Source organism: Panthera uncia, chromosome E1 (genome assembly GCF_023721935.1).
Source record: "Panthera uncia isolate 11264 chromosome E1, Puncia_PCG_1.0, whole genome shotgun sequence".
NCBI classification, from domain to species: Eukaryota; Metazoa; Chordata; class Mammalia; order Carnivora; family Felidae; genus Panthera; species Panthera uncia.
In genome coordinates this window covers 42,318,742-42,345,270 of record NC_064814.1, presented here as the reverse complement: position 1 = coordinate 42,345,270, position 26,529 = coordinate 42,318,742, and the positions used below count along the sequence as shown (strand labels likewise).

The 26,529-nt window shown below is 38.3% G+C and overlaps 1 protein-coding gene across 7 annotated transcripts in view; it reads left to right on the top strand.

The window, feature by feature from the left end:
• Nucleotides 1–26,529, top strand: part of SSH2 (slingshot protein phosphatase 2) — a 255,079-nt gene that overhangs the window by 171,169 nt on the left and 57,381 nt on the right. For all 7 annotated transcript variants that reach the window (XM_049637946.1, XM_049637944.1, XM_049637943.1 and 4 more), the window contains 2 exons: nt 21,622–21,725; nt 24,841–24,905. In XM_049637946.1, the coding sequence (XP_049493903.1) occupies nt 21,622–21,725; nt 24,841–24,905 (169 nt within the window). The remainder of the gene's footprint in view (nt 1–21,621; nt 21,726–24,840; nt 24,906–26,529) is intronic.

The window sequence follows — 26,529 nt, the reverse complement described above, 5'->3', positions numbered from 1 at the left end:
TTAATCCAGATACTTAGTAAATTAATTATAAAGGGCTTGTAAATTAATTATAAAGGGCTTGTTGGGAGGTTTGGGAGACATTGCCCGGGGCTTAGACATTTAGTGGAATGAATGTGCTATTGAACTCAGTTGTGCACTGAAGGTCAGGGATTCTCTAAGCTATTAAACCATTCTTTGCTGTTAAGACCAATTTCTACAGCCTACCACATATAGTTATAAATTTTCAGAAGTGTGACCAGTCAAGTTTTAGGTGCCATTTTTGCTTTCTTGCCATCTCACATTATTTATTTAGGCATTAATCCAATACCTATTTGCTGTGGCAAAAAAAATCTGGGTTTTGCATATAAAGACTTGAGAAAACTCAGACCAGTTTAGCTCTCTTAGAAATTAAACACCTTAGGGGCGCCTGGGTGGCTCAGTCGGTTAAGCATCCAACTTTGGCTCAGGTCATGATCTCGCAGTCCGTGAGTTCGAGCCCCGCGTCAGGCTCTGTGCTGACAGCTCAGAGCCTGGATCCTGTTTCGGATTCTGTGTCTCCCTCTCTCTCTCTGACCCTCCCCCATTCATGCTGTCTCTCCCTGTCTCAAAAATAAATAAACGTTAAAAAAAAAAAAGAAAGAAAAAAGAAATTAAACACCTTATAAAGAAAAAAAAAGTAAAATTTAAAAAAAAAAACAGCTTTATTTATCTGTCTTAGGACTTTTTCCCCTAAGAGGATTACTTCAGTTTTCAGTGTCAATTGAGAATACTTAGACATAGGTATTTTTCTTTAAGTGGGGTTTGAGGCAGAGGAAGCAGAAAATGGGGATTTTAAAAATTCACTCTATTTGAAATATTGAACTATTTATGTAACTTTTAGTTTAGAAGTAAATATTGGAAAATGAAGATACAAGTATAATGTCTAACTATATGTTTTGTTTTCTTTTTGGTAACTATTGTTTAACTATGTCACTGTAGAAATGATAAAATATGAAGAGAAAAACATTCAGAATGTTGCCTTTTTAGCATTAACTGTTAACTGAAAAAATGTAAAGCAGATTTCATAAACCTCTTCAGTGACACTAGAGAAACTTTGGGAAAACATCCAACATCTGCTTATCTTACCTACAGTGGAAATGTTCATAACTGCAGTGTGCAGTTTCCTTTGAATAAAGATAAACAGATTTGTTTGTTATACTTATGTTTCAGAAGTATGTTTACTACATTCTTTAAATGTATGTAATCCCCCCCCCCCCCGCCCCCTGACAGTTGGGGAGGTATCAAAACATCTGATTGTTACTGGAGTTTTCTTAGCTTTCTCTTGAGGGCAATTTTATTTTTCTTTAAGATATTTTCCTCAGAAATTTTCCTAAGATACATTCTTTTGATTCCAGATTTAGAGGCCACTTAAGGAAATATGTTCATCCAAGCAGGTTCCCCATTACCTGCACTACCATGTCTCTGACTCACTTCATCACATCCTTTATTATAAAATCCATGTTCCATAACTTTTTTTTTTTTTTTATAAATACATAAGTCACTTTGTCTCCATTTGGTTCTTCCTTTTTTTTTTTTTTTTTAACGTTTATTTATTTTTGAGACAGAGAGAGACAGAGCATGAACAGGGGAGGGGCAGAGACAGAGGGAGACACAGAATCTGAAACAGGCTCCAGGCTCTGAGCGGTCAGCACAGAGCCCGACACGGGGCTCGAACTCACGGACCGTGAGATCATGACCTGAGCCGAAGTCAGATGCTTAACCGACTGAGCCACCCAGGTGCCCCAGTTCTTCCTTTTTTGAATGCTGGGTCCTATTGGCTGTCAGCTGGACACTGCTACAGGGCTGTACCCAGCCAGACCCTGATGTTTTAAAATAATGGTGATTCCTGAGTTGTAAACCTGTTTGTTCCAATTCTCAGGAGACCAGACTGTTGAACTGTTTTACCCTGTTAACCTGGGCAGTTCCTTGTCTCTGGCTAAGACATGACAGGCAGTCATGGCAAGAGAGTTACCCAAAAGATATTCACAGTTTTGCTTTAGTCATGACTATGCCAGAGTTTGTGGTAGAGATTGCTGTATGCATCCTAGAGATTATATGTCTGTTAAGAATGAAATAAAATTGAGCATTGGTTGTTCTCTTGGTTGCCAAGGAATACATCATTATACAGGTTTTTTGTTAGCATCTTTCCCCCCTAAGCTGAGGTAAAACCCCACTGCTGTGATCCTATGCGTAGATCTGAATCTCCTGTCTTTAATGGGATAGGCATAACTTATCTAAATATAGCGAGGTGTGGACTTGGCTGATATGGTAAGAGACAGAAGAATGACCTTAGCTGGTCTTCATTACTAGTGTTAACAACTAAATTTAAAGAAATAGGGACAGTGTTCTAGTTTTGCTTATAGGCTTAGATGTTCTTTCCAACTGCTCAGCTTCCTTAGGTAAAAAGCTTTCTGCACCAAACCAATAAATTGTTTTAAAAGCTAACATGAATCCCTTCAGAAGGAAGCCAGAGTTCATTCCATATGAAAACATGCCTAGAGGGTGATTTCTTTTTCCATTTAATTGACCTAAACTTAACATTTATTCAGGGGGCGCCTGGGTGGCTCAGTCAGTTAAGTGTCCAACTTTGGCTCAGGTCATGATCTCATGGTTTGTGAATTCGAGCCCCACATAGGGCTCTGTGCTGACAGCTCAGAGCCTGGAGCCTACTTCAGATTCTGTCTCATTCACTCTCTGCCCCTCGCCCACTTGGCTTTGTCTCTCAAAAATAAATAAATGTAAAAAAATTTTTTTTAATTTAAAAAAACATTTATTCAAGATGTAAATGGTAAAGCCTAAGCTTTATGTACTTTAATAACTTGCATTTATATAGTCCCAATACTTGCTCCATTTTAGAAAGCTTACACCAGTTTTTGTCTACCAAGAAAAAAGGATATTTTATCCCTAAGCATGCGAGACAGGGTAGATCAATCTGATCTCCTGTTTTACAGATGAAGAAATTCAGATAAAGCGAGATATAATGGTTTTCTAGAGGGCTAAATGAATCGGTAATATGGCCAGTGCAGGTAATTCCAATATACTACCCTTTAGCTTAAACAGCCATCTATTACCCTCTTTTTTGAGTGTAAAACTACCCATATGATCTTCCCATCCCTTTTTTTTCTTAATTAACCAACACTGGGGTTGGGGAGGGATGAGATTCCACTTGTAGAAAAACTTTCCAGTGGAAGCCGGAATCTAGTAAACAAATTAACTAAACAGAAACCTATAGGATTGAAGTCATATTTACAGAATAGTCCATCCCATTGTGACATAACTTTTGGGAGTGTTCTTTGAGAGTTCGTCTCTTCTGTGAGAAACCTGGTTGTATTTTTTTCATTGTTTTTTAATACTCTTAAAATATGGTGATGATTTCATCTTGAACTAGTGGAGTGCTTTTAAGGTTCCTAGTGATAATCTTTTAAAAATCATAAACTTGGAGAGTTTATAATGTTCTATCAGAAAATTGAGATCTAATTGTCTCACCTCATTTTATATGATTCATTAGTGACAGACAAGAATTCCAGGTCACCTGTCAGTTCCATGCTTTTCTCCCTACCTTGTGTTTCCCTGCAAGAAGTGAGATACTAACCTTCTCTTTTGTAAATGGAGAATCTGCCTACATGTTAAAACTGACTCAGAAGCATCCAGCCATAGGCAAAGTGAGATTAGAAAACACGGGTCAGGTGAATCCTAGCCAAATGTGCACCTACTGTTTACTGCTTCCTCTAAGTCAGGGAAAACGTGATCTGAGAACTGGAAGTCTATTTGTGGAAAGGTTTGATGTAGCCACCTTATACTTCTCATCCTGTTTCACTCAAACATCTTGTTTAGTGTTATGATCTCATTTGTAGAAGAGAAGAAGCAAAGATAGTTGCCTATTATAGCATGGCAACTATACTGTAATTTACATATATACTGAGGGGCACCTGGGTGGCTAAGTTGGTTAAGCGTCCGACTCTTGATCTCAGCTCAAGTCTTGATCTCAGGGTCATGAGTTCAAGCCCCTCACTGGGCTCTGCGCAGGGCATGAAGTCTACTTTACAAAAAAAAATCATAGATGTGTATTGAATCAAATCTTATTCCCCAGACTTGCTCCAGTCCTTTCATCTGGATAGCCTGTGGTTCATCTGTAAAGTAAATTCTTTTAAAATTCTCAAACAGCTGCATTTTGCACAACTACTGATTTTAGAGACAGAGAAATTATCTATGAGAACTGTCTTCTAATAGATAGCTAAATTAAAATATGTTATTAAAAATGGAGAGCCAAAGAGATTTGGCACTACCTGCCTAGCAGTTCCTCCCTACATGTCCTATTCTAATGTAATACAAATGAATTTATAAAATTCATTTGCTTTCCTTTGATGGAAGTACCTTCAGGTTTTGATTCATCTTGCTTGCTATTACTTTCAGACAACTAAGTTTTCTGTCTTTGAGTGCTTTAAAATGGTGATTTCAGAACTTAGCTGCATTATCTTTCATTTCATTTGAGCCCTCACTGTATCATTCAGTATATTGTCATATCCGTTGCATAGGGGATAAGGAAGGAGGGAAGTCCTTTGTGTAAAAGCATTCTCCTCCGCTGTTCTTCCTTGATGCTGGAAGTTTGGTGCCTGGCAGGAAATGATATAGACATGTGTGATAACAAAGTGACATGAACAAAAATTGCCTGTAAGGTTCCCTGACTTGTCCAGGATGATTGGCTGTCAGCTGGCAGATAGAGTAAAACAGATTTTACATCGAAATCTGAGGATTAACAAAGTATAACTTAAGAGAAAGAAACCTATTTTGAGAAAAGTTTGGACAAAGCAGGTGGTATGAAGGCTGTTAGCCATGTAAATATGCTTCTTTCTTGGACCCTCCTGGGTGAGAGTCACAAAGCATTGGAATTTATTAAAGGGAAAAGATGATCAGTCTGGAAAGTCAGGAGGTACACAGAAAAAGACGTTCTTTGAGTGCAAGAAATTTGCACATATCAAAGCTTTTCTCTCGGATTTTTCTTACAATTTGAATTTATTTATGGACAGATTTTCCATCTTACCAGAAAGTAAACCAGACAGATATCCCCAAGATATCCATGTCCTCTTCATTCCCATCAGCTCAGATCAGACCACCCTTCTTTCTTGCCTGGAATACTAACGTAACATCTATCTTCCTTTTTTTCTAAGTTTTAACCCCTTCCAATCCATTCTGCATTTGTAGTTGGAGAAATCTTTCTGGAAATGCTAACTTTGGATCTGTGTTATCAGAGTGAAATCCAAATTCTTTGGCAAGTTGTATAAGACCTTTCAGATCTGTGCCCAGCTTACCGCTCCCCATCTTTACTGCAGACCTGCCACCACTCTTTCACAATATAGTGAGATTATATTAGCAGTTTGGGTAGCTTTATCCTAACAAATTTGTATAAACCTACAGATTATTAGCGACATTGTCATGTTAACAGTAAGTGGAGCTTTTATAGGACCTAGAAGAAGCTCCTGTGCCTGAACAAGAGGTGTCTAAAATCTTTTGCAGTCAACTTGCCCAGAAGGCAAATGTAGGACAGTAACCCATACAACCCACCCAACTTCTCAGAAAAGAGAAGTTCAAGACAGAACATTACATAGAACTTTGTAAGAACTTTGCAAGTAAGTTGAAAGTTCTTTTGTTGAGAAGTCCCCCACTCACATCAGGCATGATGGAAGGCTGCAAACAAGAACAAGTAAGGCAGCTTTTCCCTGTGGTCTGTGTTGCAGACATATGGGCTTAGGCACTTCCTACATGAACAGCAGAGAAGAGGTTTCACACAGTGATTTTCCTCCTTTATTATCCTCCGAAGTATACTTGAGTCTTCAGCATCATCCCTGTTATCATTTTCCGATCGCATTTATTAAACATTCTGTACGTGGTGTTAGACTGGGCAGTATGTAAAGCAAGTGCAAACGCACTCTCCTTTCGTTGCCTGGCACGAAAAAGCAAACGCTGTAGACCTAGGAGTATTCATCTCACTAAACAGAATAAAGTTTAACTTACACGAAAGCAAGGCAGTAGAACAGATGAACGTATTTATTATCTTTGCTTTTACATGAATTTTTTCATACATAATAAGTGTTTTTATTTGGAGTTGGAACAAGAAAGGAGGAGTGGGGCATCTTGCTTCCCGCTCAGATTTTTACATAGACTCTGCCTTATCTCTCCTACCACAGAGTTAGGCAACCACTGCAAAGAGCTGAGTGGCACTGCTAACAGAGAACCTCAGTCACTTGAGTAGGGACATGGGCAGCTTGAGTCCTCTTTGTTTCAGTAGGAGACATCGCTGATGGCAAAGCATTTTGGGCAGAGAGGTGGCTCATAAATGAGGAACTTAGTCTAAGAAACCATGTGTTTCTCAGCCCTCAGGGTTCTAATTGTTGGTTTCTTCACAGCTCACTTTCTCTCAGGCCCCACCCCTCACTTTGGAGAACTTGTTGACAACAGCTTTACTTTTTCAAGTCTTGCACAAAGGCAGATGTCTCTGAAAATGCAGCTTACGCAAAACATCTGTGTGCTTGACTCTGTTCCCACGGTGTGTTTTCCTGTACTGTTAGGCTTTTTTTTTTTTTTTTTTGTCCTTTTAAAAAAAAAAATGAAAACCCAGTGTAACGACATCATTAAAGAGAAATTTGCAAAACAGAAAACTATCACCCACAATGCCACCTTCCTTTGCTAATAGCCATTTCCATTCCTGCCATATTACTTTCCCATTCTTCACATGCATAGCTTTTTGCCTGATTATGTCCTTTTTCTTAAGCAGAAGTTCAGGTACTTTGTTATACAGTCACTTCCCTATTTTCTTCCTGATTCTAGCCTCATTTGGTTTTTGGTCTTGAGTTACCAAAAGGGCATTGCAACTTTATCACTACTTTGTCAGTGAGTTCTAGTTTTTATTTTCCTTTCATAGACCCAAGTATTCTAGTTTTTAGAGTATGGCTGAGACCCAACCTTTATTTTTAAAAGTAAGACATTTATGTGTAGGATTTTTAATTTCGTTAACACTTAAAAACTGGTATTTTAAATTACATTGATTTTTCAAGGCACGTTACTAGGCCCACTCCAGAACAGCCTTATTTAGAAAAAAAACGTGTCTACAATGTAGAACTGTTGATTTGCTGCATTAAATATACTTATTAAAGTTTTAAGATATACATGTAAAGGTAGAAATAGAATATATATTATTTTTTACCCTAATAAAGTGCACTCTCCTTTCATTGCCTGAAAAGCAAATAGTGTAGACCTAGGAGTATTCATCTCACTAAACAGAATAAAGTTTAACATACACGAATAGATAAAAGATAATATGCAAGAAAATAGATAAAAGAAAATATATAAGAAAAATCAAGTAAATAGAAAACACAAATTAGTCCACATGTCAGTATTTACAGCAAATATAAATAAACTTACCAATTCATACAGCCAAAAAAAAAATGTCTATATCTTTTGTCCCGTATGTGTTACAAGCCTCAACTCTCCCAGTACCTCACTAGTCTTGTTTGGTAGCCATGCTTCACTTGTAACCTTATCATGAGCCATCTGTACATCTCCCCCTTTGTTCTCTAATGGTGAGTGAGGCCATATCCATGTCTCTCATTATTCTTCCTTTCTTTTTTGATGAAAAAGAATGAAATGGGCCATATCTTCTTGTTTTGGTAAAATGGAATATCTTCAGCCACCTTCCTTTTAGAAACTGTGTGCCCTGTGCTTAGATGTTTAAAGGATGAATCTCTGGGGTGTGTAGGGTCCTCTGATGATGACTAAGCAAGTCTGCCAAACTCAGATAGAGTCATGCCAGCTGTCTGCTACCATGTGAAAAAATGAAAGACGCTCTTTAGGATTGCAGCTTTCCTTAGAGTCATTGTACAAAAATTTTGCCTTTGACAGTTAAAATCATTTCCTTTTGTTGTTTACGTTTTCCTATGTCTTGAGTTGCCATTTGTGAGTTTTTAGGACCTAGCTCAACAGAACCTAAAACAATTCTAGGTATGGGATTGTACAGCAATGTCTTCTCCTACACTGGAGCAAATATGTGACTTTTTTTTGCAAGATTTTTATTTTTGAGTAATCTCTACACTCAACGTGGGGCTCAAACTCACACCCCCAAGATCAAGAGCCACATGCTCCACTGACTGAGCCAGTCAGGTGCCCTGAAAATATGTGATGTTTTAACTTTTTTTTTTCTTTAAAACACATATGAAACTTTTTTTAAAAAGTTTTTTAAGTTAAAAAACTTTTTTTAAGATTACTTATTTTGAGAGGGAGACAAAGAGCAAGCATAAGCAGGAGAGGGGCAGAGAGAGGCAGAGAGAGGGAGAATCCCAAGCAGGCTCCACACTGTCAGCGCAGAGCCCCATGTGGGGCTCGATCTCATGAACTGAGAGATCATGACCTGAGCCAAGATCAAGAGTGTGACACTTAACCAACTGAGCCACCCAAGGGCCCTGTAAACACATATGAAATTTAAATTTACTCTTGGATCAGTTTGATTGGAATTTTTTTTTTTTTTTATCCAAATCCTAACTAAAATGCTTGGATTTTCATTGCTTCACATTGCACTCTAGAGTGTTGCAAAATACTACTGTATGATCTCTTTGTCTCTAGCTCTCTGATTTCTTATGAATAGTGTTTGGAAAATAGGGAAGAAAGTGCTTTGGGTCACTGCTTCATAAATTTATCTAAAATGTGCATTTAGCAAATTTGAAAAATAAACATTACATCAGGCATCAAGAAAGTTCAATAAATTAAATTTTCAAGAAACCAGTGGAGTAAACTTTTCATCTGTACTGGTGGTACAAGTCTACAATGAGTCAGTAATGATTAAGAAGGAAGAGAGTAGGAAGCAAGGAACACTGGAATTGGTTAAAAACTGAGCTATTTAAGGCCTGAGACTGCCACTTGCTTTCTCTTTTTCCTTTGGCAATTCCTTAAATTGCCCTTTGAACTTTGCCTTTAGCTAATTTTCTTTTCTCTTCCTTCTCCTCTTCCTCCATCATCATCACTATTTTACAAAAGTTCGCTGTTTTTGTTAAGTATCAGAACCTAAGCAGTGGCAACCCTGTTCCTCCTGGATTTCATTGTGCGTCAGTACCGGGCCAAGGGGATCTGTAACATGCATCAAAACAGTTATGAGAATAAGGGTTTGCCCAAGGACTATAAAAAGACAGTAAGGTGATGGTAAAGAAAACCAGGCAGAAGATATTCAACATACCTTGCCATGCCTTTCTCTATTCCCCTTTTTTTGATATTTAAGAATTAGTATTTTGGGGGTGCCTGGGTGGCTCAGTGGGTTGAGCTTCCGACTTCAGCTCAGGTCATGATCTCACGGTCTGTGAGTTCGAGCCCCGCTTTGGGCTCTGTGCTGACAGCTCAGAGCCTGGAAGCCTGCTTCAGGTTCTGTGTCTCCCTCTCTCTCTGACCCTCCCCCGTTCATGCTCTGTCTCTCTCTGTCTCAAAAATAAATAAAAATTTTTTAAAAATAATAAAAAAAAAGAATTTGTATTTTTGATATTTAAGAATTAGCATTTTGAGGGACTTTTTTAAGAATACTAGTTAGCAAATTATTTCATTTTCTTAGCCTAGTAAGGTAGAAAACAACTCTAGGAGAAATGATTTGATAAGGAAAATTGACAGACTAGTGTTTTACAAACTGTATTAAATGTCTATGGCCAGTGAGTTTTGAAAATTACTTCTAAGACTACATACAATAATGTAGCACTGAACTGACTCATATAGAAAGAAAGAAAAGAAAAGAAAAAAGAAAAGAACAGACAGATGGACAAGACCAGACCAGACCCTGAGTTTTCTGATATTTGAGAATTCTCCTTTAGAGAGTAAAGATACCCTGGTGGGTAGGGTACACAAAGTTCAAACTGCTAAAGAAGCCATGGAATGGAATTAAAAAAAAAAAAAAAAAGAAAGAAATAGGCCTAAATTTTTATTCCTGCTCTATCATACTGATTGTGTAATTGGTAAGTTTAGACAAGTTACTCTCATCTCTCTCATCTATGTTTCTTTATGAAATGGGAAGAATGCCTTCCTTTCATAGAGGTGTTGTGAGATAGTGATATGAAGCACTAGACATCATGTCTGACACAGGGTGGGTATTCAATAAATGATAATTACAACATCCTTCTTAAGCTTGTTTGATAGTGCTCAGAACCAACACCTAACCACTTCTACCACCATGACACAATTCCCAAAGAGAACATTTTGATGGATATATCATTGTACCAGATTGCAAGTTTTCACAAATAAAAGTATGTGAAATACTTGTAAAGCTATTGGCATTATTATCAACAAAAAGCTATCCAGTAGACAGCTGATTGTACAGGTTTAGGGCTCTGATGATGGATCTGAGCTCCAGAACCATTGTGGAAGTTGTAGCAGCCAGCTTTTGTGATGGTTCCCATTGATGCTTGACTTCCAGTGTTTACATCCCTATGTAGTCTCATCCTGTGTTAAATAAGGATGACCTTATTTAAATAAGGGACACCTGGGCGCTCAGTCAGTTAAGCGTCCAACTTCTCCAACTTTGGCCTACATCATGAGCTCACCATTCCCGAGTTTGAGCGCTGTGGCAGGTTCTGTGCTCACAGCTCAGAGCCTGAAGCCTGTTTCAGATTCTGTGTCTCCCTCTGTCTCTCTGCCCCTCCCCCACTCATGCTCCGTCTCTCTCAAAAATAAACATTAAAAAAATATTTTTAAATAAGGTTGACCTGTATAATAGTATGTTGCAGAAATTATGGTGAACTTCCAAGATTAAGTCCTAAAACCTTGCACTCCTGCCTTTTTCTCTCTGGGGTCACTCTGGGGAAGAACAGCTGCCATGTCACAAGAGTTCTCAAGTAGGACAGTGCAGAAGTATACATAGCAGAGAACTGAGGCCTCCTGTCGATAGCCATCTGAGGGAGCCATTTTGTTTATTTTAATTTTTATCTTTTTTATTTTGTTCTTCAAATTTTTATTTAAATTCTTGTTAGTGAACTTACAGTGCAATGTTGGTTTCAGAAGTAGAATTCAGTAGTTCATCACTTACATACAACACCCAGTGCTCATCATAACAAGTGTTCTCCTTAATACCCATTATCTATCTAGCCCATCGCTCACCCAACCTCCCTCCATCAATCCTCAGTTTGTTCTCTTCTCATTAAGAATCTCTTATGGTTTGTTTCCCTCTCTTCCCCCCCAATATGTTCAGCTGTTTTGTTTCTTAAATTCGACATATGAGTGAAATCATAATGGTATTTGTCTTTCTCTGACTTGTTTCGCTTAGCTTAATACACTATAGTTCCATCCACATCATTGCAAATGGGAAGATTTCATTCTTTTTAATGACTGAATAATACTCCATTATATATATATACACACACACACACACATACACACACCACATCTTTATCCATTCATCAGTCGATGGATATTTGGGCTCTTTCCCTAGCAGATTCCCTTTGAATCTGTATTTTTTTTTTATTTTTTAATGTTTATTTTTGAGAGAGCGAGTGTGAGGGTCAAAGAGAGAGGGAGACACAATCCAAAGCAGGCCCCAGGCTCCAAGCTGTCAGCACAGAGCCCGATGCAGGGCTCGAACCCACGAACTGAGTTCATGACCTGAGCCAAAGTCAGATACTTAACTGACAGCCACCCAGGTGCCCCTCAGATCTGTATTTTTGTATCTTTGGGGTAAATACCTAGTAATGCAATTGCCAGATCTACAGTAGTTCTTTCTATTTTTAACTTTTTGAGGAACCGCCATACTGTTTTCTAGAGTGGCTGCACTAGTTTGCATTCCCACCAACAGGGCAAGAGAGTTCCCCTTTCTCCATATACTGAGAGAGCCTTTTTAGAAACAGATCTTTCAGCCCTAGTCAGGGCTTCAGATGTCTGCTGCATCCTGATAAGACACTCTGAGCCAGAACCACCCCTCTAAGTTGCTCCTGAATTCCTAACCCACAGAAACTGTGAGATAATGAATGTTCTTTATTGTTTTAAGCTTCTACATTTTAGAGTAATTTGTTATTCAGCAATAGATAAGTAGTCAGAAGTCATCTGTATATAGGACAGAATGGCCATGAGTGTGGTGAAGAGAGTAAACACATGAGAGTCATAAGAGAGGGGATTGTAGTCGAGAAGTGGGAGTTTTGTTTCTGAAGTTAAGTCCATCAAGATCTGATGCCTTACTGGGAGCCTGGGTGGCTCAGTTGATTAAGCATCTGACTTCACCTCAGGTCATGAGCTCACACATTGTGAGTTTGAGCCCCGCATCAGGCTCTTTGCTGTCCACAGAGATCCTCTGTCTCCCTCTCTCTCTGCCCTTCCCCCTCTTGTGCTCTCTCCCTCCCTCCCCTCCCTCTCTCCCTCTCTCTCTTTCTCTCTCTCTCTCTCTCTCTCTCTCTCTCTCTCAAAAATAAATACATTTTAAATAAATAAGTGAAAAGAGAGATGATCGAGCTAGATTAAATAAAAGATGGTGACAAGGGTGTCAGAAGGTGACAGCAGCAAAGAATAGAAGATGACCTGAGCCTCCTTTGCATTAGAGCGAAAGAGAAATCTGAAAACAGGGTTGGACATTTGGCCAAGTGCTTAAGAGCCAGCTTGCATTCCTTCTGCAGGTGTGTTTTAAATACCTGGAAAGGCATTTGTTGAATCATGCAGATGAAATTATTTTTCAAATGCTGAACAGTTTTTCTGAGTTACTATCATTTTGTTTTATCTATTCCCACCAACTATTTTAAATTTGGTCCCAAGTGATATTGGTCATATCTTGGTAACCAGTACACCTGGCAATTTGAATACTGAGAAAGAACTGTTCAGGTCATTTACTTTTTGGTCCAAACAGCTTTTAAAACTTAACCTTTTTAGAAAAAAAAAGTATTTAAGCCTAGAGTTTAGAGCCACAGGACCAAGGAGCTTTAATAATTCGGCCTGTAAAGGGAATGGGCTCCTTTGAGCTGAGGCAGTTTTCTCCTCTCCTTAGAGGAGGACCTTCTCGAGAATAAGACTCCCACTCATATATGGACTTTATTGTATTGAGGTATGTTCCCTCTAAACCCACTTTATTGATATTTTTTATCGTGAAGAGATGGTGAATTTTGTCATATGCTTTTTCTGCATCTGTTGAGATGATCATACAGTTTTTACCCATCATTTTGTTAATGTGATGTATCACATTGATTTGCAGATGTTGAACCATCCTGGAATAAATCCCACTTGATCATGGTGAATGATCCCCTTAATGTGTTGTTGAATTCAGTTTGCCAGTATTTTGTTGAGGATTTTTGCATCAATGTTCACTGGGGATATTGGCCTGTAGTTATCTCTTTTTGTAATGTCTCCATCTGGTTTTGGTATCAGGGTAATGTTGGCCTCCTAGAGTAAATTTAGAAGCTTACCTTCCTCTGCTGTGTTTTGGAATAGTTTGAGAAAATAGGCATTAACTCTTTAAATGTTTTGTAGAATTCACCTGTGAAACCATCTGGTCCTGGACTTATGTTTGTTGGAAGTGTTTTGATTACTAATTCAGTTTTGTTACTAGTAATTGGTCTGTTAAGATTTTCTATTTCTCCCTGGTTCAGTCTGGGAAGATTGTGTGTTTCTAGGAATTTACCCATTTCTTCTAGGCTTTCCAATTTGTTGGCACATAGTTTTTCATACTAGTTTCATATAATCCTCTTCTTTATATTTCTGTGGTGTTGGTTGTTACTTCCTCTCTTTCATTTCTGATTTATTGAGTCCTCCCTCTTTTTCTTTTGCATCCACTTCTTTTGTCAAGTAGTCTTTCTTGCCCTCCTTCCTAGGTCCCATAGTCTTTGTTTTTGGCATCTTGTTTTTGATATTTTTAAAGCAATGTTTAATAGTCAACAAACTTACTAAACAAAAAAGAAAAGAAACAACTTTAAGAAACAGCATGAAAATATTTGCCTCATGGGAATATGTCTAAGCTTTTCCTCACTCGAACCTCAACTTTGTCTTCAGGATGCTGTGAAAAATAGAACAAATATCACACCAGGCTTTGCAGTAAAATCCTGTCTTTGTTCTCTTTAGATGAACTGACCAGATGTGTTTTTAACTGCTGGTTGCTTCAAATTATTAGATCCACAACATGTAGGAACATCGAACTCCGGATAAAGGGTTAAAGTGCTGCCCAGGGTGTCAGATGACATGGGGCCTAGTTTAGGTTCCAGTACTAACTAGCTGTGTGACTTGCAACAAGTCACTAAATTCTTTTTTTTTTAATTTTTCTAATGTTTATTTATTTTTGAGAGAGAGAGTGCGAGCAGGGGAGGAACAGAGAGAGAGAGGGAGACACAGAATCCGAAGTAGGCTCCAGGCTATCAGCACAAAGCCCGACATGGGGCTCGAACCCACGAACCGTGAGATCATGACCTGAGCTGAAGTCGGATGCTTAAGCAGCTGAGCCACCCAGGCATCCCAGTCATTAAATTCTTTGAACTTCAACTGATATATCAGATTCTCTGTTGCAAGCTCAGAAATTAATTTTAACTATCTTAACCAAAATTTTTGTTTGAAGGAGGTCAGAGCTCACCATATGGACAGGGAGGCTTAGAGAACAGGCAGGAGCCAAAGGCATTAAAGGAAGGCCAGGGAGTAGGAGTAGTCTGGTCTATACCTTGCCATTCTCCCCATAGTGAATGTGACCATTCCCCACTATTCTTGCTCCCTTGGGTCACTTGCCTAAGATCCAGGGAGAATTTCCAACTCGCCAAGCCTAAACCACATGCCAGGTTCCTGCAAGCCCCTTACAGTTCCAGAGCTAGAGGCCACCAAGACCATGCACATTTGGAGACTAGAGTGAGATTAGGAAGGAAGATCTATTTCCAGACAGCCAAAAATAACAGATGTCAATTTAGATGTACTCCAGTCTACAGAAGTTAGAAGGTTGAGTTGTGTGGTCAGTGGCAAAATTATTGATCCTATGTTATGTTTCTGTCTGAACATTTCTGAGATGCACATGTTTGAGGCAAAATGGAATTGTTACAAGATCTTACCAAGTAAGTGAACATTCAAAATGAACAAAATAAAAGGAATTTTCTGGGTTTGTTTCTTCTCCCGTTTATGATTTATAGGGAAAAGACCAGGAGGATAGTCCTGAAGGAATTTGTTCTCAGTCTTAAACAGACCCTTTCTTTTCTTCTTAGATTGTGGAAAAGTAGGAAAAAGGTAAAACAAATAGCTGCATCTGAGGGTAGTTGTGTTGGATATTGTGCAAGAGAGTTTAAGTGGAAGATTAGCTGGAACTAAAATGATCTGATGGTTATAGTTAATGAGTAAGAACAGGAGTCCTAAGTTCTTCTTCACCTTGCCAATAATTGGTCTACAAATGTACCCAACCTCTACTTGTCTGCTGATGAGAGAAATAATCCTGCTGCCTGCATTCATAGGCATGTGTCTGGAATTTATGCCTTGGGGGGAGAGGGTTCCAACAGATAGTGATTGCTGTCCTAATACTATCATTTGAACATATGGCCATGTATGGTGGGGGTGGGGATGGGATTGGGAAATGTTTAATTACAGAGAAGACTACATATGATATTTGGATTTAAGACTTTCTCCCATTGTAGTGTAGTCCCTAAATTCCTTGAGGATTACAGAATCAAACTTTTTCTCAACTGCCTAGAAGTATGCTTTGACTTTTTGCAGCCATGTTTCAACATGAAAGCACAATGACTTTTTCCTTCCTGTTTTTGGATTTAGCCAAACTTTTGAGGAGGCAGTGGGAGCTCTGTAGTTTTTGGTAGTAGCTCTTTGGTTTTTGACCTCTCGTCTGATATTTGAAACTTTTTATTATGAAATTTCCTTTCTGTTTGATAATGGTCATACTAAACAGAGACATGAATTCCTTTCCACCTAAGAAACTTATAGAAGCTACCCTACTGCCCTGAATCTGAAAATTAAACAACTTTAAAATAAGCGGAGAACACTTATCAGGAAAGGCAGAATATTAGGGTAGAATATATTTGAAACTTTCCAGTAGATGAATCTTCCTCAAGACAAAAATATAACAGTTTAGATTATGTGTATTTTAATTTTATGTAAATGCTAACCATCTCACTTTGTGCAATTTATAGGTAAAATATAATTTACCTTTAAATTTTAGCGTTATACAGACATACCAAACATTACAAACACTATAAACATGAAAATTTCCTTCCTTCATTTTAATGTTGAAATACAAGTATTACATCCACTTTCTGAAACCCAATTTCCCATTGTAAATAATCCAGTTCTTCGTGTGTATTGTATATAAAACAGAAGAATATGTGTCCAGCTGATATCCTGCAATTTGGCCAGGTGTGTTGCTTTGTTTTGCTTCCTTGGCCTTTCTCCTGGTCATGGATGATCGCCCTGGCCACATTCTTCAGAAATCATTCCAACCTTAGAAGAGTTAAGTATTTTCTTGCATTAGTTGACCTTTTTCTCTATACTTTGCCTGAAAATTAACTGCCAGTTAACAAATTTCATGCTTTAAGAAGTGACTTTGATCAGGAGGTAGTGGTATGGAGTGCTTCCCAAATCTGTTTAAAGCAGAATAGTCTTTCCTACATTTTCGAGACTTTTGAAATGCTACTGCCATTCCCAACAGAAGTTAGAGTTCTCTTCTCTACTGTCCATCCCATTTGGATTCATCTCTCTCAGCCAGATGTTCTTGATTCCCCTCAGTATGGTCTTTCTGCTCCTGGCCTTGATAAGGGAAACAAAAAAGGCATGAGAAGAGTTGAGATCTGGATTTATTTCAGTCTTTTCTTTCACTCCTGTACTCTATTTTAAATTCTATTCTGTTGAAAACTCTGTGGGAAAACATTATATTTCATCCTACATAATATCGTAAAACTAGAACAGCCTAGTGGAGAGAGTAGTAATTCAGAGCATGAACTTCCAAATGAAATCTTGGTTTGAATTCTTGCTCTGAGTATTACTAGCTGTGTGATCTTGGGCAAATAACTTAGAATCTCTTGAGTCCATCAGTCTCTTACATGTAAATTAGGGGTAAAAAATAGTACCTACTTCATAGAGTTGTTATGAAGATTAAATGAAATAATGTCCCATGCTTAGCTTAGTGCCTTGCACACACACTAGGCTTCTAGTCACATTAGTTATTATTAGCTATTCGTGTCTAACTAGGAATGATCTTCTCTTTGTTGAGCAAGTGAAGAATAGATGAACTTCAACTGTGTTCTGATAGACTGGAGAACTTCATGGTCACTCTGTTAGAAACTTGATACTGTGTCATTTTCTTATCAAGCACCTAATCACTTCCTAATCACAATCCGTCTTTAGATTGAGAGAGTGGTATTCTCTTTATCTTGTGTTTTCCTTAATATAGAGGTTCTGGAGTCCTTTTGGGTTTGTGTTTACCTTAGGCATCTGTAATTACCTATGGATGGCTCCGTAAGATTTATTGGAGAAGTCCTGTGTCTGGTCCAGAATTGGTCAACTCAGAAAATGTGTAAATGGTTTCACCTGCCTGTCTAAATTTTTAAGTAGAAATGAACTCTATGTTGATTGAATCTTCAGGAAGCTTTTCAAAAAGAGCAATGAATTTCTTGCTGTTGTAGCAAAATAAGCTTTTACCTTACACTGAAGTACCTGTGATTAAATTTACATATAATTTTATTCATATGTAAATAAGGCATTTAATTTTCAAGTTGAATTTGAACCACCTAAATCCTGTTGGTTGTGAATTTTATTTTTTCACTTCTGTGCCATCCTACTGCCATCCCGTCTTTGATAGCACTTACAGAGCTTTGACTTTTGTTCAGTGATGATAAAGGATTTTCGTAATCATCCACACTTTTATTCCGGATCTCCAGTGACCAACAATATATGCCACTTTTGTGTTAACTGGGGAGTCACAATCTGGGACCACAGCATAAAGAGGATTGACTGTACCATCCAGCGCGGGTGTGTCTGCCATGACTCTCTGGGATTCTGTGCTGCACCTGGTATGGTAGTCTCCTGGCCCAGCTGTTTCTGCTCTGCATTTTGTTCTGAAAAGTTCATTGAGATTTGTGTAAATGATTTAAATAGAAAAGCATCTTTTCTCTTATACTAGATGTAAGTTTGACTCCTGGTCTTTCTTTTATTTTATAATAAGGAATTTTCCAAGTAGCTTTGAATTAACCAAGGGCCCTTGCCCCCTACCCCAACCCTCCCCTAGTGAAAAGCACTACCTACATTTAAAAAAATTTTTTTAATGTTTATTTTTGAGAGAGAAAGAGATAGAGCACGAGCAGGGGAGGGGTAGAGAGAGAGGGAGATGCAGAATCCAGAGCAGGCTCTGCACTGTCAGCACAGAGCCTGACCTGGGACTCAAACTCACAAACGGTGAGATCATGACCTGAGCCCAAGTCGGACGCTCAACCAACTGAGCCACCCAGGTGCCCATCACTACCTACATTTTAAAGAGCACACTTAGATTTGCTTTAAAGCATAAGCAGCAATAAATGTATCAAACGAGGAAGTTAGTTCTTAGATTAGTGTTTGTCAAAGAGAAACTACCTCTGTCTCAAAAGGAACAACTGAAATATGCTTTGTTGTTTTAAGCTCTCTACATATACTTCTTTTGAAGATACTGAAACCACTTTGTTTACTGGAAACCAAAGTGCCCACACCTGTAACTTTGTCTGGGTTAGGTAGAATATTAGCCTATATTTTTAAAATACTTTCATTTGATAAAGCAGACTTGCTGTGTTGGCAGAAGTGTGAATTTCATTTCCTGTCTGTGGTGTACCCCACTCATCCTGTCACTCAAGACATTTTGTTTTAGGTTGTTCCCGTAATGTGAGTGAAACAGAGTGACCCACAGCAGGGTGACATGTGCATGCCACGAATGTAACAAGAGACAAGACTTGTGCAATAGACCACAAGAGCGCAACACTTTATTTAAAGATGGAAACAAAACAAAATAAAGGCAGTCCCTCCTAGCCAGCATGCAGATTTTTTTTAAAGTGGCATCTGTGGATTCTTCTGTTTGTTTTTAGAAGACATGTTCCAATCTATTTAGCAAGTTAGCTCAAAAGTTTATCAGCTTCATGCCACTTAATTAAAGAATAAAACTGAGTCAACAAGTGACATTATAAAGGTGATTTAATTGTTTGCCAATTAATTTATCGTCAAACATTTGTAGTTACAATCCATTAATTTGCCAAATCTGTTGAGTTCTGTAACAATTATTTTTTGCATGTGAAATTACAGAATTTCTGTGTTCTTGTCCTAAATTATAGTTCCTGCTGCAATGACAGGACAGATAAAACAGTGTGGAAAAAACCCTGAGATGAACTCATTCATTTGTCAAATATCTATTGAACATCTAATGTGTGCTTGACACTATTTCCAATGTTGAGGATATAGTGCTGAGCAAAATAAAATCCTTGCTCTTCATTGAGCTTATATTCTGTCATAAGGAGATAACCACATTAAGTATACAAAGTAAGTAAATGTAATTTTAGTATATGATACATAAATATCCTGAAGGAAATAAAACAACAGGACAGAGTATGATTGGGATAGGTGAGAGGTGATCTATTTGGAGCTGTGACTTAAATAGCGGCAGGGCAAGAGAAATATGTCCCAAGTAGAAAACAAAAAGCACAAAGACCCTGAGAAGGGGCCTAAAATATAGAAGAAACAAAAGAGACCAGTGCAGCCAGACCACAGTGAACAAAAGGGGAGATAGTGCAAAATTAGAGAAGCAGTGTATTATTGGATGTTACAGGGCCTTGAAGTCTGAAGACTTCAGCTTTTATTTGTTCAGTACAAAGGGAAGCCATTGGAGAGTTTTAAGGAGGGAAGTGGCATTATGTGATATATATGTGTATTTTATATACGTAAAATCACTCTGGTTACTCTTTGGTAAGTGGATAGCAGTGGTGCAGAAGTGGTTGCAGACAGACCAGTTAAGAAATTTTTTGCTGATAGAATGTCTGGGATTTAGTTTCACTTCAGGGACCAGGTGAATAGAGTAAGGATGTAGAAGAAACATCTACATCTACATCTAAGGATGTAGAAGATTGGCCTTCAGTTAAAGCTGAAATGATGAGAACATGGGGGTTCATTATATTATGCCCTTAATTTTCCATAATAAAAAGCTAAAAAAAAAAAAACTTTAATAGTGGTCTAAATGAAAAATGATGGTGCTATGGACATTGTCAAAGTGGTAATGGAGATAAGTGGGCAGATTCAAGATATATTTGAAAGTAAAACCCCTAGGTCTTACTAATGGATTAGGATACATATTGTTACAGGGAAAAAGAGAAACCAAGGATGACTGCTAAGTATTTGGCCCAAACAGTTTGGGTGGATGAGAATAGGGATCAGGTTTGCAGGGACGCAAGAGCTTTGTTTTGGCAATGCAAATTTGCGATGCCAGTTGGATTTCCAAGTGGAAATGTTGAGTAGGGAGTGTAATTCACAATACATTACCTAACTCTGCATAACATGCTTATAAGCAAACTTGGAACCCTCCGTTCTGAATTTTGCCATTAGTGTTTTAAAAGTTCTATTAGACCTTTTCAGATTTGTGGGTAACGTTAAAAGTCTTAGTCTGTTGATATGAAATAGTTTGGATATATTTTGTTTTCTGTGGATATTCACTAGTAATTATATTACTGCTATCCTGAGTAGTAATTCTCCACCTCCGTTGAACTGTCATTTACATGAAGGATGGTGTTGACCTGGCCAGCTCCATAGGTTAAACACATTTCCTGTGCCTTACTCCTTTCAGGCATATGGGAATACAAGTCTGTAAAAGTAAAATCTTGAGTAACACTTTAGTGTGGTGTATGTGTATTTTTTTTAAGTTTTTTTTTTTAAGTTTTTTATTTACTTATTTTGAGAGAGAGGGAGCAGGGAGGGGCAGAGAGAGGGAGAAAAGAAGGAGAAAATCCCAAGCAGGCTCCACACTGCCAGTGTGGAGCCCGATGTGAGGCTCGAACCCACGAACCGTGAGATCATGACCTGAGCTGAAATCAAGAGTCACTTAACTAACTGAACCACCCAGGCGCCCCAGTGTAGGTGTATTTTAAACAAACAAACAAAAAATAATAAATTTTTTTGGCAAACTTTGAGCCTGTTAAAGTATTATACTTTACATCTGATTAGGACACTAATCAAACACTTATTGGTAATCATAGATCTAATAACAATACCTAATATTTGTTAAGGGTACCACTGTAAGAAACTGTATTTATATTGGCTCCTCATGACAGCTTTGTTTTTACAGATATGGAAATTTAGGGCCCCCAAAATTCACTCAGGTAAGAAGTAGCAGAGCCAGGATTTAAACCCAGGCAATCTGGCACCAGAGCCTTCACCCACTTTTTTGTTTCCAGAGCCTTCACTCTTAACTACTACCATGTAATATGTAGAGAATATTGTAAGTTATGTTTCAGAAAAATTGTCTAGAGTAGAAATGACTTTGCAAATAATCAAGGTCTCTTTTGATTTTATTTTTACTTCATCCCTTGAAATTGGGACTTTGGAAGATGAGAGAGAGAATAATCCCAAAATGGATCTCCATCATACTCTGATTTCCTTCCTTAAATAATTCGTTTTGTTTTGACTTTTTCCTGACAGCATCAGCGAGAGCTTTCTAACTGTCAAAGGTGCTGCCCTTTTTCTACCACGGGGAAATGGCTCATCCACACCAAGAATCAGCCACAGACGCAACAAGCATGCAGGTAAAGTTCCATGTATACCATTCCTTTCTTGGTTTCTTAGCCTTTTGTTTTGTTCTACAAGGCTGACTACCCCATTCCCATTTCTCCAACAGTTTTGTAATAGTGAAAGAAAGAATTGTACTGTGCTATAATCACTTTTCCTTCATTCTCACTATTTTTCTGGCACTTAGCAGAATGCCTTATATATGTAGTAGGTATTCAGTAAATTTTTGTTGGACAAATACTAAGGTACAAAAATACTCTAATGAATTTTTCTATGATTTATCAATGAAGGTTCCCAGTAGAATATACCCAGTTTGCTTACTGGCAGTACTTTTCACTGCTACAAACCTGAACTTCCACATACCCAGCTCGCATAAGAAGCCTTACAGTGGGGATAGGGCTCCCTGACTTTTGCCTGACCTTCAAAGAAGCCATCTGGATCTTGGGGCCAGTGGCACTTAGAGTAGGGACTTAGGCCCACTATTGCCCAGAAATGGTTCTCTTCTACAAGTTCTCCATCCTAAAAATCCTTTCCTCAGGCTCTTTGTCCTGATAGAACAGAAGAAATCTTAATTTTTAAAAAGCCTCAGCTGCTTAACTCAGTTGTAACATGAAACTTAAGTCACTCTTCATTGTTTATTCCTAACACTTTGTCTTCTCCCCACACTGGTTCTTTTTTTTTTTTTTAAACACTTTTAGTGAGATATAATTCACATACCATATAATTCACTCTATTTACTCATTTAAAGTATACATTCAGTGATTTTTTTCATATATACAGAGTTGTGCAACCATCGCTCTAATTTTAGAATGTTTTCATCACCTCCAAAAGAAACCCAGTTATCCATTAGCAGTCATTCCCTATATTCCCCACCTTCCCTGCCAATCCTAAACAACCACTGATCTACTTTCTCTATATATAGATCTGCCTGTTCTGGGTGTTCCATATAAGTGTAATTATATAAACGCTCTTTGGAGACAGGCTCCTTTCACTTAGCATAATGTTTTCAAGGGTCATTTATATTAATTTTTTTTAGTGCTTATTTATTTTTGAGAGGGAGAGACAGAGTGTGAGCAGGGGAGGGGCAGAGAGAGAGAGGGAGACACAGAATCCAAAGCAGACTGAGCTGTCAGCACAGAGCCCAAAATGGGGCTCAAATTCACAAACCATGAGATCATGACCTGAGCCAAAGTTGGATGCTTAACCGGACTGAGCCACCCAGGTGCCCAGGGGTCATTTACATTATACTGTGTATCACTACTTTATTCCTTTTTATGACCAAATAATATTCTAGTGTATGGATATACTATATTTTATTTTTCCATTCACCAGTTGATAGACAGTTGAGTTGTTTCCATTTTTGGCTGTGATGAGTAATGCCACTATGAATATATATGTATAAGCTCTTATGTGGACATGTTTTAATTTCTCTTGGTTTTATACCTATGAGCCCATATTGGTTCTTACACATGAGACTTAGATTGTGTCTCTGGGTTTGAAATGTAGCAGAACAGACCTGGCCAAACATAATGACTCTGTTTTTTAATTTTGAAAGTTAAAAGATTCTGCCATAATGGAATTGGTCAGAAGCCAGCACTGAAATAGGGGTGGGGTGGGAGTGAGGCAAGAAAACTATTCTTTAAGAAAAGGAAAGAAAAAGGAAAGTCTTTGAGACTTGCCGACCTTTATTTATTTATTTATTTATTTATTTATTTATTTATTTAGAGAGAGCATGAGAGGGACAGAGGGAGAGAAAGAGAGAATCTTAAGCAGGCTTCATGCCTGGTGCAGAACCTGACACAGGGCTCGATCCCATGACTGTGAGACCATGACCTAAGCCAAAGTCACGAGTCAGACACTTAACCAACCGAGCCACCTAGTTGCCCCAGACTTGCTGACCTTTTAGACAAATACCTGTTTGCTAACCTACTTTTTCCTTCTTCCCCCTCACCACTTCTTGCATATATCAGTATTTCATCTCATAGTTAAGAGTTGAAGTTAACCTGGAAGAAAATTTTGTATGCAGATTTCAAGATGAATGTGAGAACATCAGAATCTTTAGACTCTTAAAAAAGAGACAGATCTGGATGGGCACAAATGAAGTTTTTTGTTCTCTGATTGTCATTATTTATAACAGTACATTATCGGGGCGCCTGGGTAGCTCAGTCGGTTAAGCAGCCGACTTCGGCTCAGGTCATGATCTCACGGTTCGTGAGTTCGAGCCCCGCGTCAGGCTCTGCGCTGACAGCTCAGAGCCTGGAGCCTGTTTCAGATTCTGTGCCTCCCTCTCTCTCTCTGACCCTCCCCCGTTCATGCTCTGTCTCTGTCTCAAAAATAAATAAACGTTAAAAAAAAAAACAAATTAAAAAAAAAACAGTATGTTATCTAATTATCTTCTACTAGCGAAAGCCTCAGGTTTTCTAATACTTTAATACAAAAAAAATTCAACTTAGTTTTATAGAATGTATAGGAACAAGTATGTTTTCAAATACTGATTGGCCGTGTTAAAGTACCTAATAATAGGTTCAGTGGAATATATATTTCTTGGGATCTGCTATATTTAATGAGAACTCTTATTTTAATATCAGCCACTAATATGGAAATCATTAACTATTGATATTATTTTATGGGAAATCTAAAAATCTTCTTAGGTTAAATGCAACAGAAGATTTACAGGAATAAGAATGGCAAAATGGCTAGCTTTTTTTAAAGTTAGGGATAATTCTAACCTCAGTCACACACCTCATTTTCAGGATTCCTTCCTTGCTACCTTCAGTGTGCCTGAGAGCACAGCCAGTGGTGTCTGTGCCCGGACATATATCACTGTTGCTCTTTTCAGCACCCACTGCAGTACAGAACAGAGGTTGCTCTCAAGTGCACTTTCCGTTGGACAGACACAAAGCAAATTTTAATATAGTACAGGCTAAAAGTAAATGTATAGAGATGCAGTCTGCCATTCTGTCTTTTCACTTAAAAAGAAGTTAATCATATTAAGACATTCACTTAATTTCTAATTACAGTCCTTGAGTGACCCAGAACTTTCTTTTACGCAGGTTATTAAGGTAGAAGGAATCCTCTCTGTTGACATTACAATGAGGAATAATTATTGTTTTGTTTTACCAATTTAACCAGGTGATCTCCAACAGCATCTCCAAGCAATGTTCATATTACTGCGCCCAGAAGACAACATCAGGCTGGTAAGTTAGTGTTATCATTACAACTCTTCCTCAAAAGACTTTCTAAGATAGCAAACATTAAACAGTCATTTTTGTGTACCAGCAGAGTGCTGGGAACTATGTGGAACAAAAAAAAGAATAACATGTCTGCACTACCAGCAAGCTTAGAATATAATTGGGGATAGGAGTTAAGGTGAAATGATGCAAAATAATTTGATGAGTCAGAGCTGTTGATAAGCACCAGTTTGTGAGTTATTGACCATAACAACTGAATTTCAGAAGAAAGAATACTTGGAGATTTGGCTTAGTTAGAAAGGTTTTTATGTAGGGGTGCCCAGGTGGTTCAGTTGGTTAAGTGTCTAACTCTTGATTTCGGCTCAGGCCATGATCTCATGGTTGTAAGATCAAGCCCCACGTCAGGCTCTGTGCTGGGCGTGGAGCCTGCTTGGGATTCTCTCTCTCTCCTCTCTCTGCCCCTTCCCTGGCTGTGCTTGCTCTCACTCACCCTCTCGCTCACTCTCTCTCTCGCTCACTCTCAAATAATTAAACATTTTTAAAAAAGGGGGGGTTACATATACAGTAAAGCTTGAGCTGGGTCTTGAATGATGATGGATTTACATTAGCAGAAAAGAAGACAGTCCTTCTAGATGAGGACATGACAAAGCAAAAGCACACGTGTTAAGAAGGGACAAGGAGAGAGTAAAAGGACCAGGGATTTGTGCTGGTCTCTGAGTCAGGAGACCTGGGCTTCGGCTGTTACTAATCATGTGATGTTGGACAAGTTACTTAGTTTGTTTGAGTCCATCTCCTTTCTGCCTCTCACAGTTAAGAGGACCAAGTAGACATGAAAGCGTATTGCTGCCTAAATCTGGGGATTATTGTTACTATAAGGAAGATAAAATACCAGAAAAAAGGCAGGCAAATAGGACCTTAATGCTCCATACTAGAGGTCTCAAATTGGCAGATATGTTTTGTTTGGACCACAGGGGTAGTGTTTTTGACTCCAAGCCAGAATTTTAAAGTTGAATGATTTCACATAAAAATCAATACTTGAAGCTTGTCCTCAAAAATCTAAAAATCTGGCAACACTGGAACCTTATTCTCACATGACAAAACTTGCTAGACCTGGAGGAGCAGGCATTGGTATGGCCCAGGCTCTTAATTTACCATAATCCCCACATAATCCTCTGGTCTTCTAGGCACTGAAGCCAGGTATCTCCATTTGTCATCATATCTTCACCGTTTTCTTGTAGTGTAGAACTTTAATTCAAGTAGGAAAACAAAAATGGGATGAGTATGTTTCTTTAAGAAAAGTGAAGAGCATTTTTACCCATTTAGTTTTCATGTGGCCTCCTTCTCTCATTTACATTCCCTATCTGACTGTCTAGATTAATACTTGGAGGTAGTACCTCAGTAAGCAGTAATGAAACATTACAGGGTTCTGAGCAAGGAATTCGATGGAACAGCTATAGTATTTGAGAGGGGTGCCTGGCTGGCTCAGTCAGTAAAGCATCTGACTCTTGATCTCTGGGTTTTGAGTTTGAGCCCTACATTGGGTGTAGAGATTACATCTAAAAGAGAGAGAGAGAAAGAGAGAGAGAAAGATTCCTCAGAATCTAATACAGAATAGTGGGGTGGAGGAAGC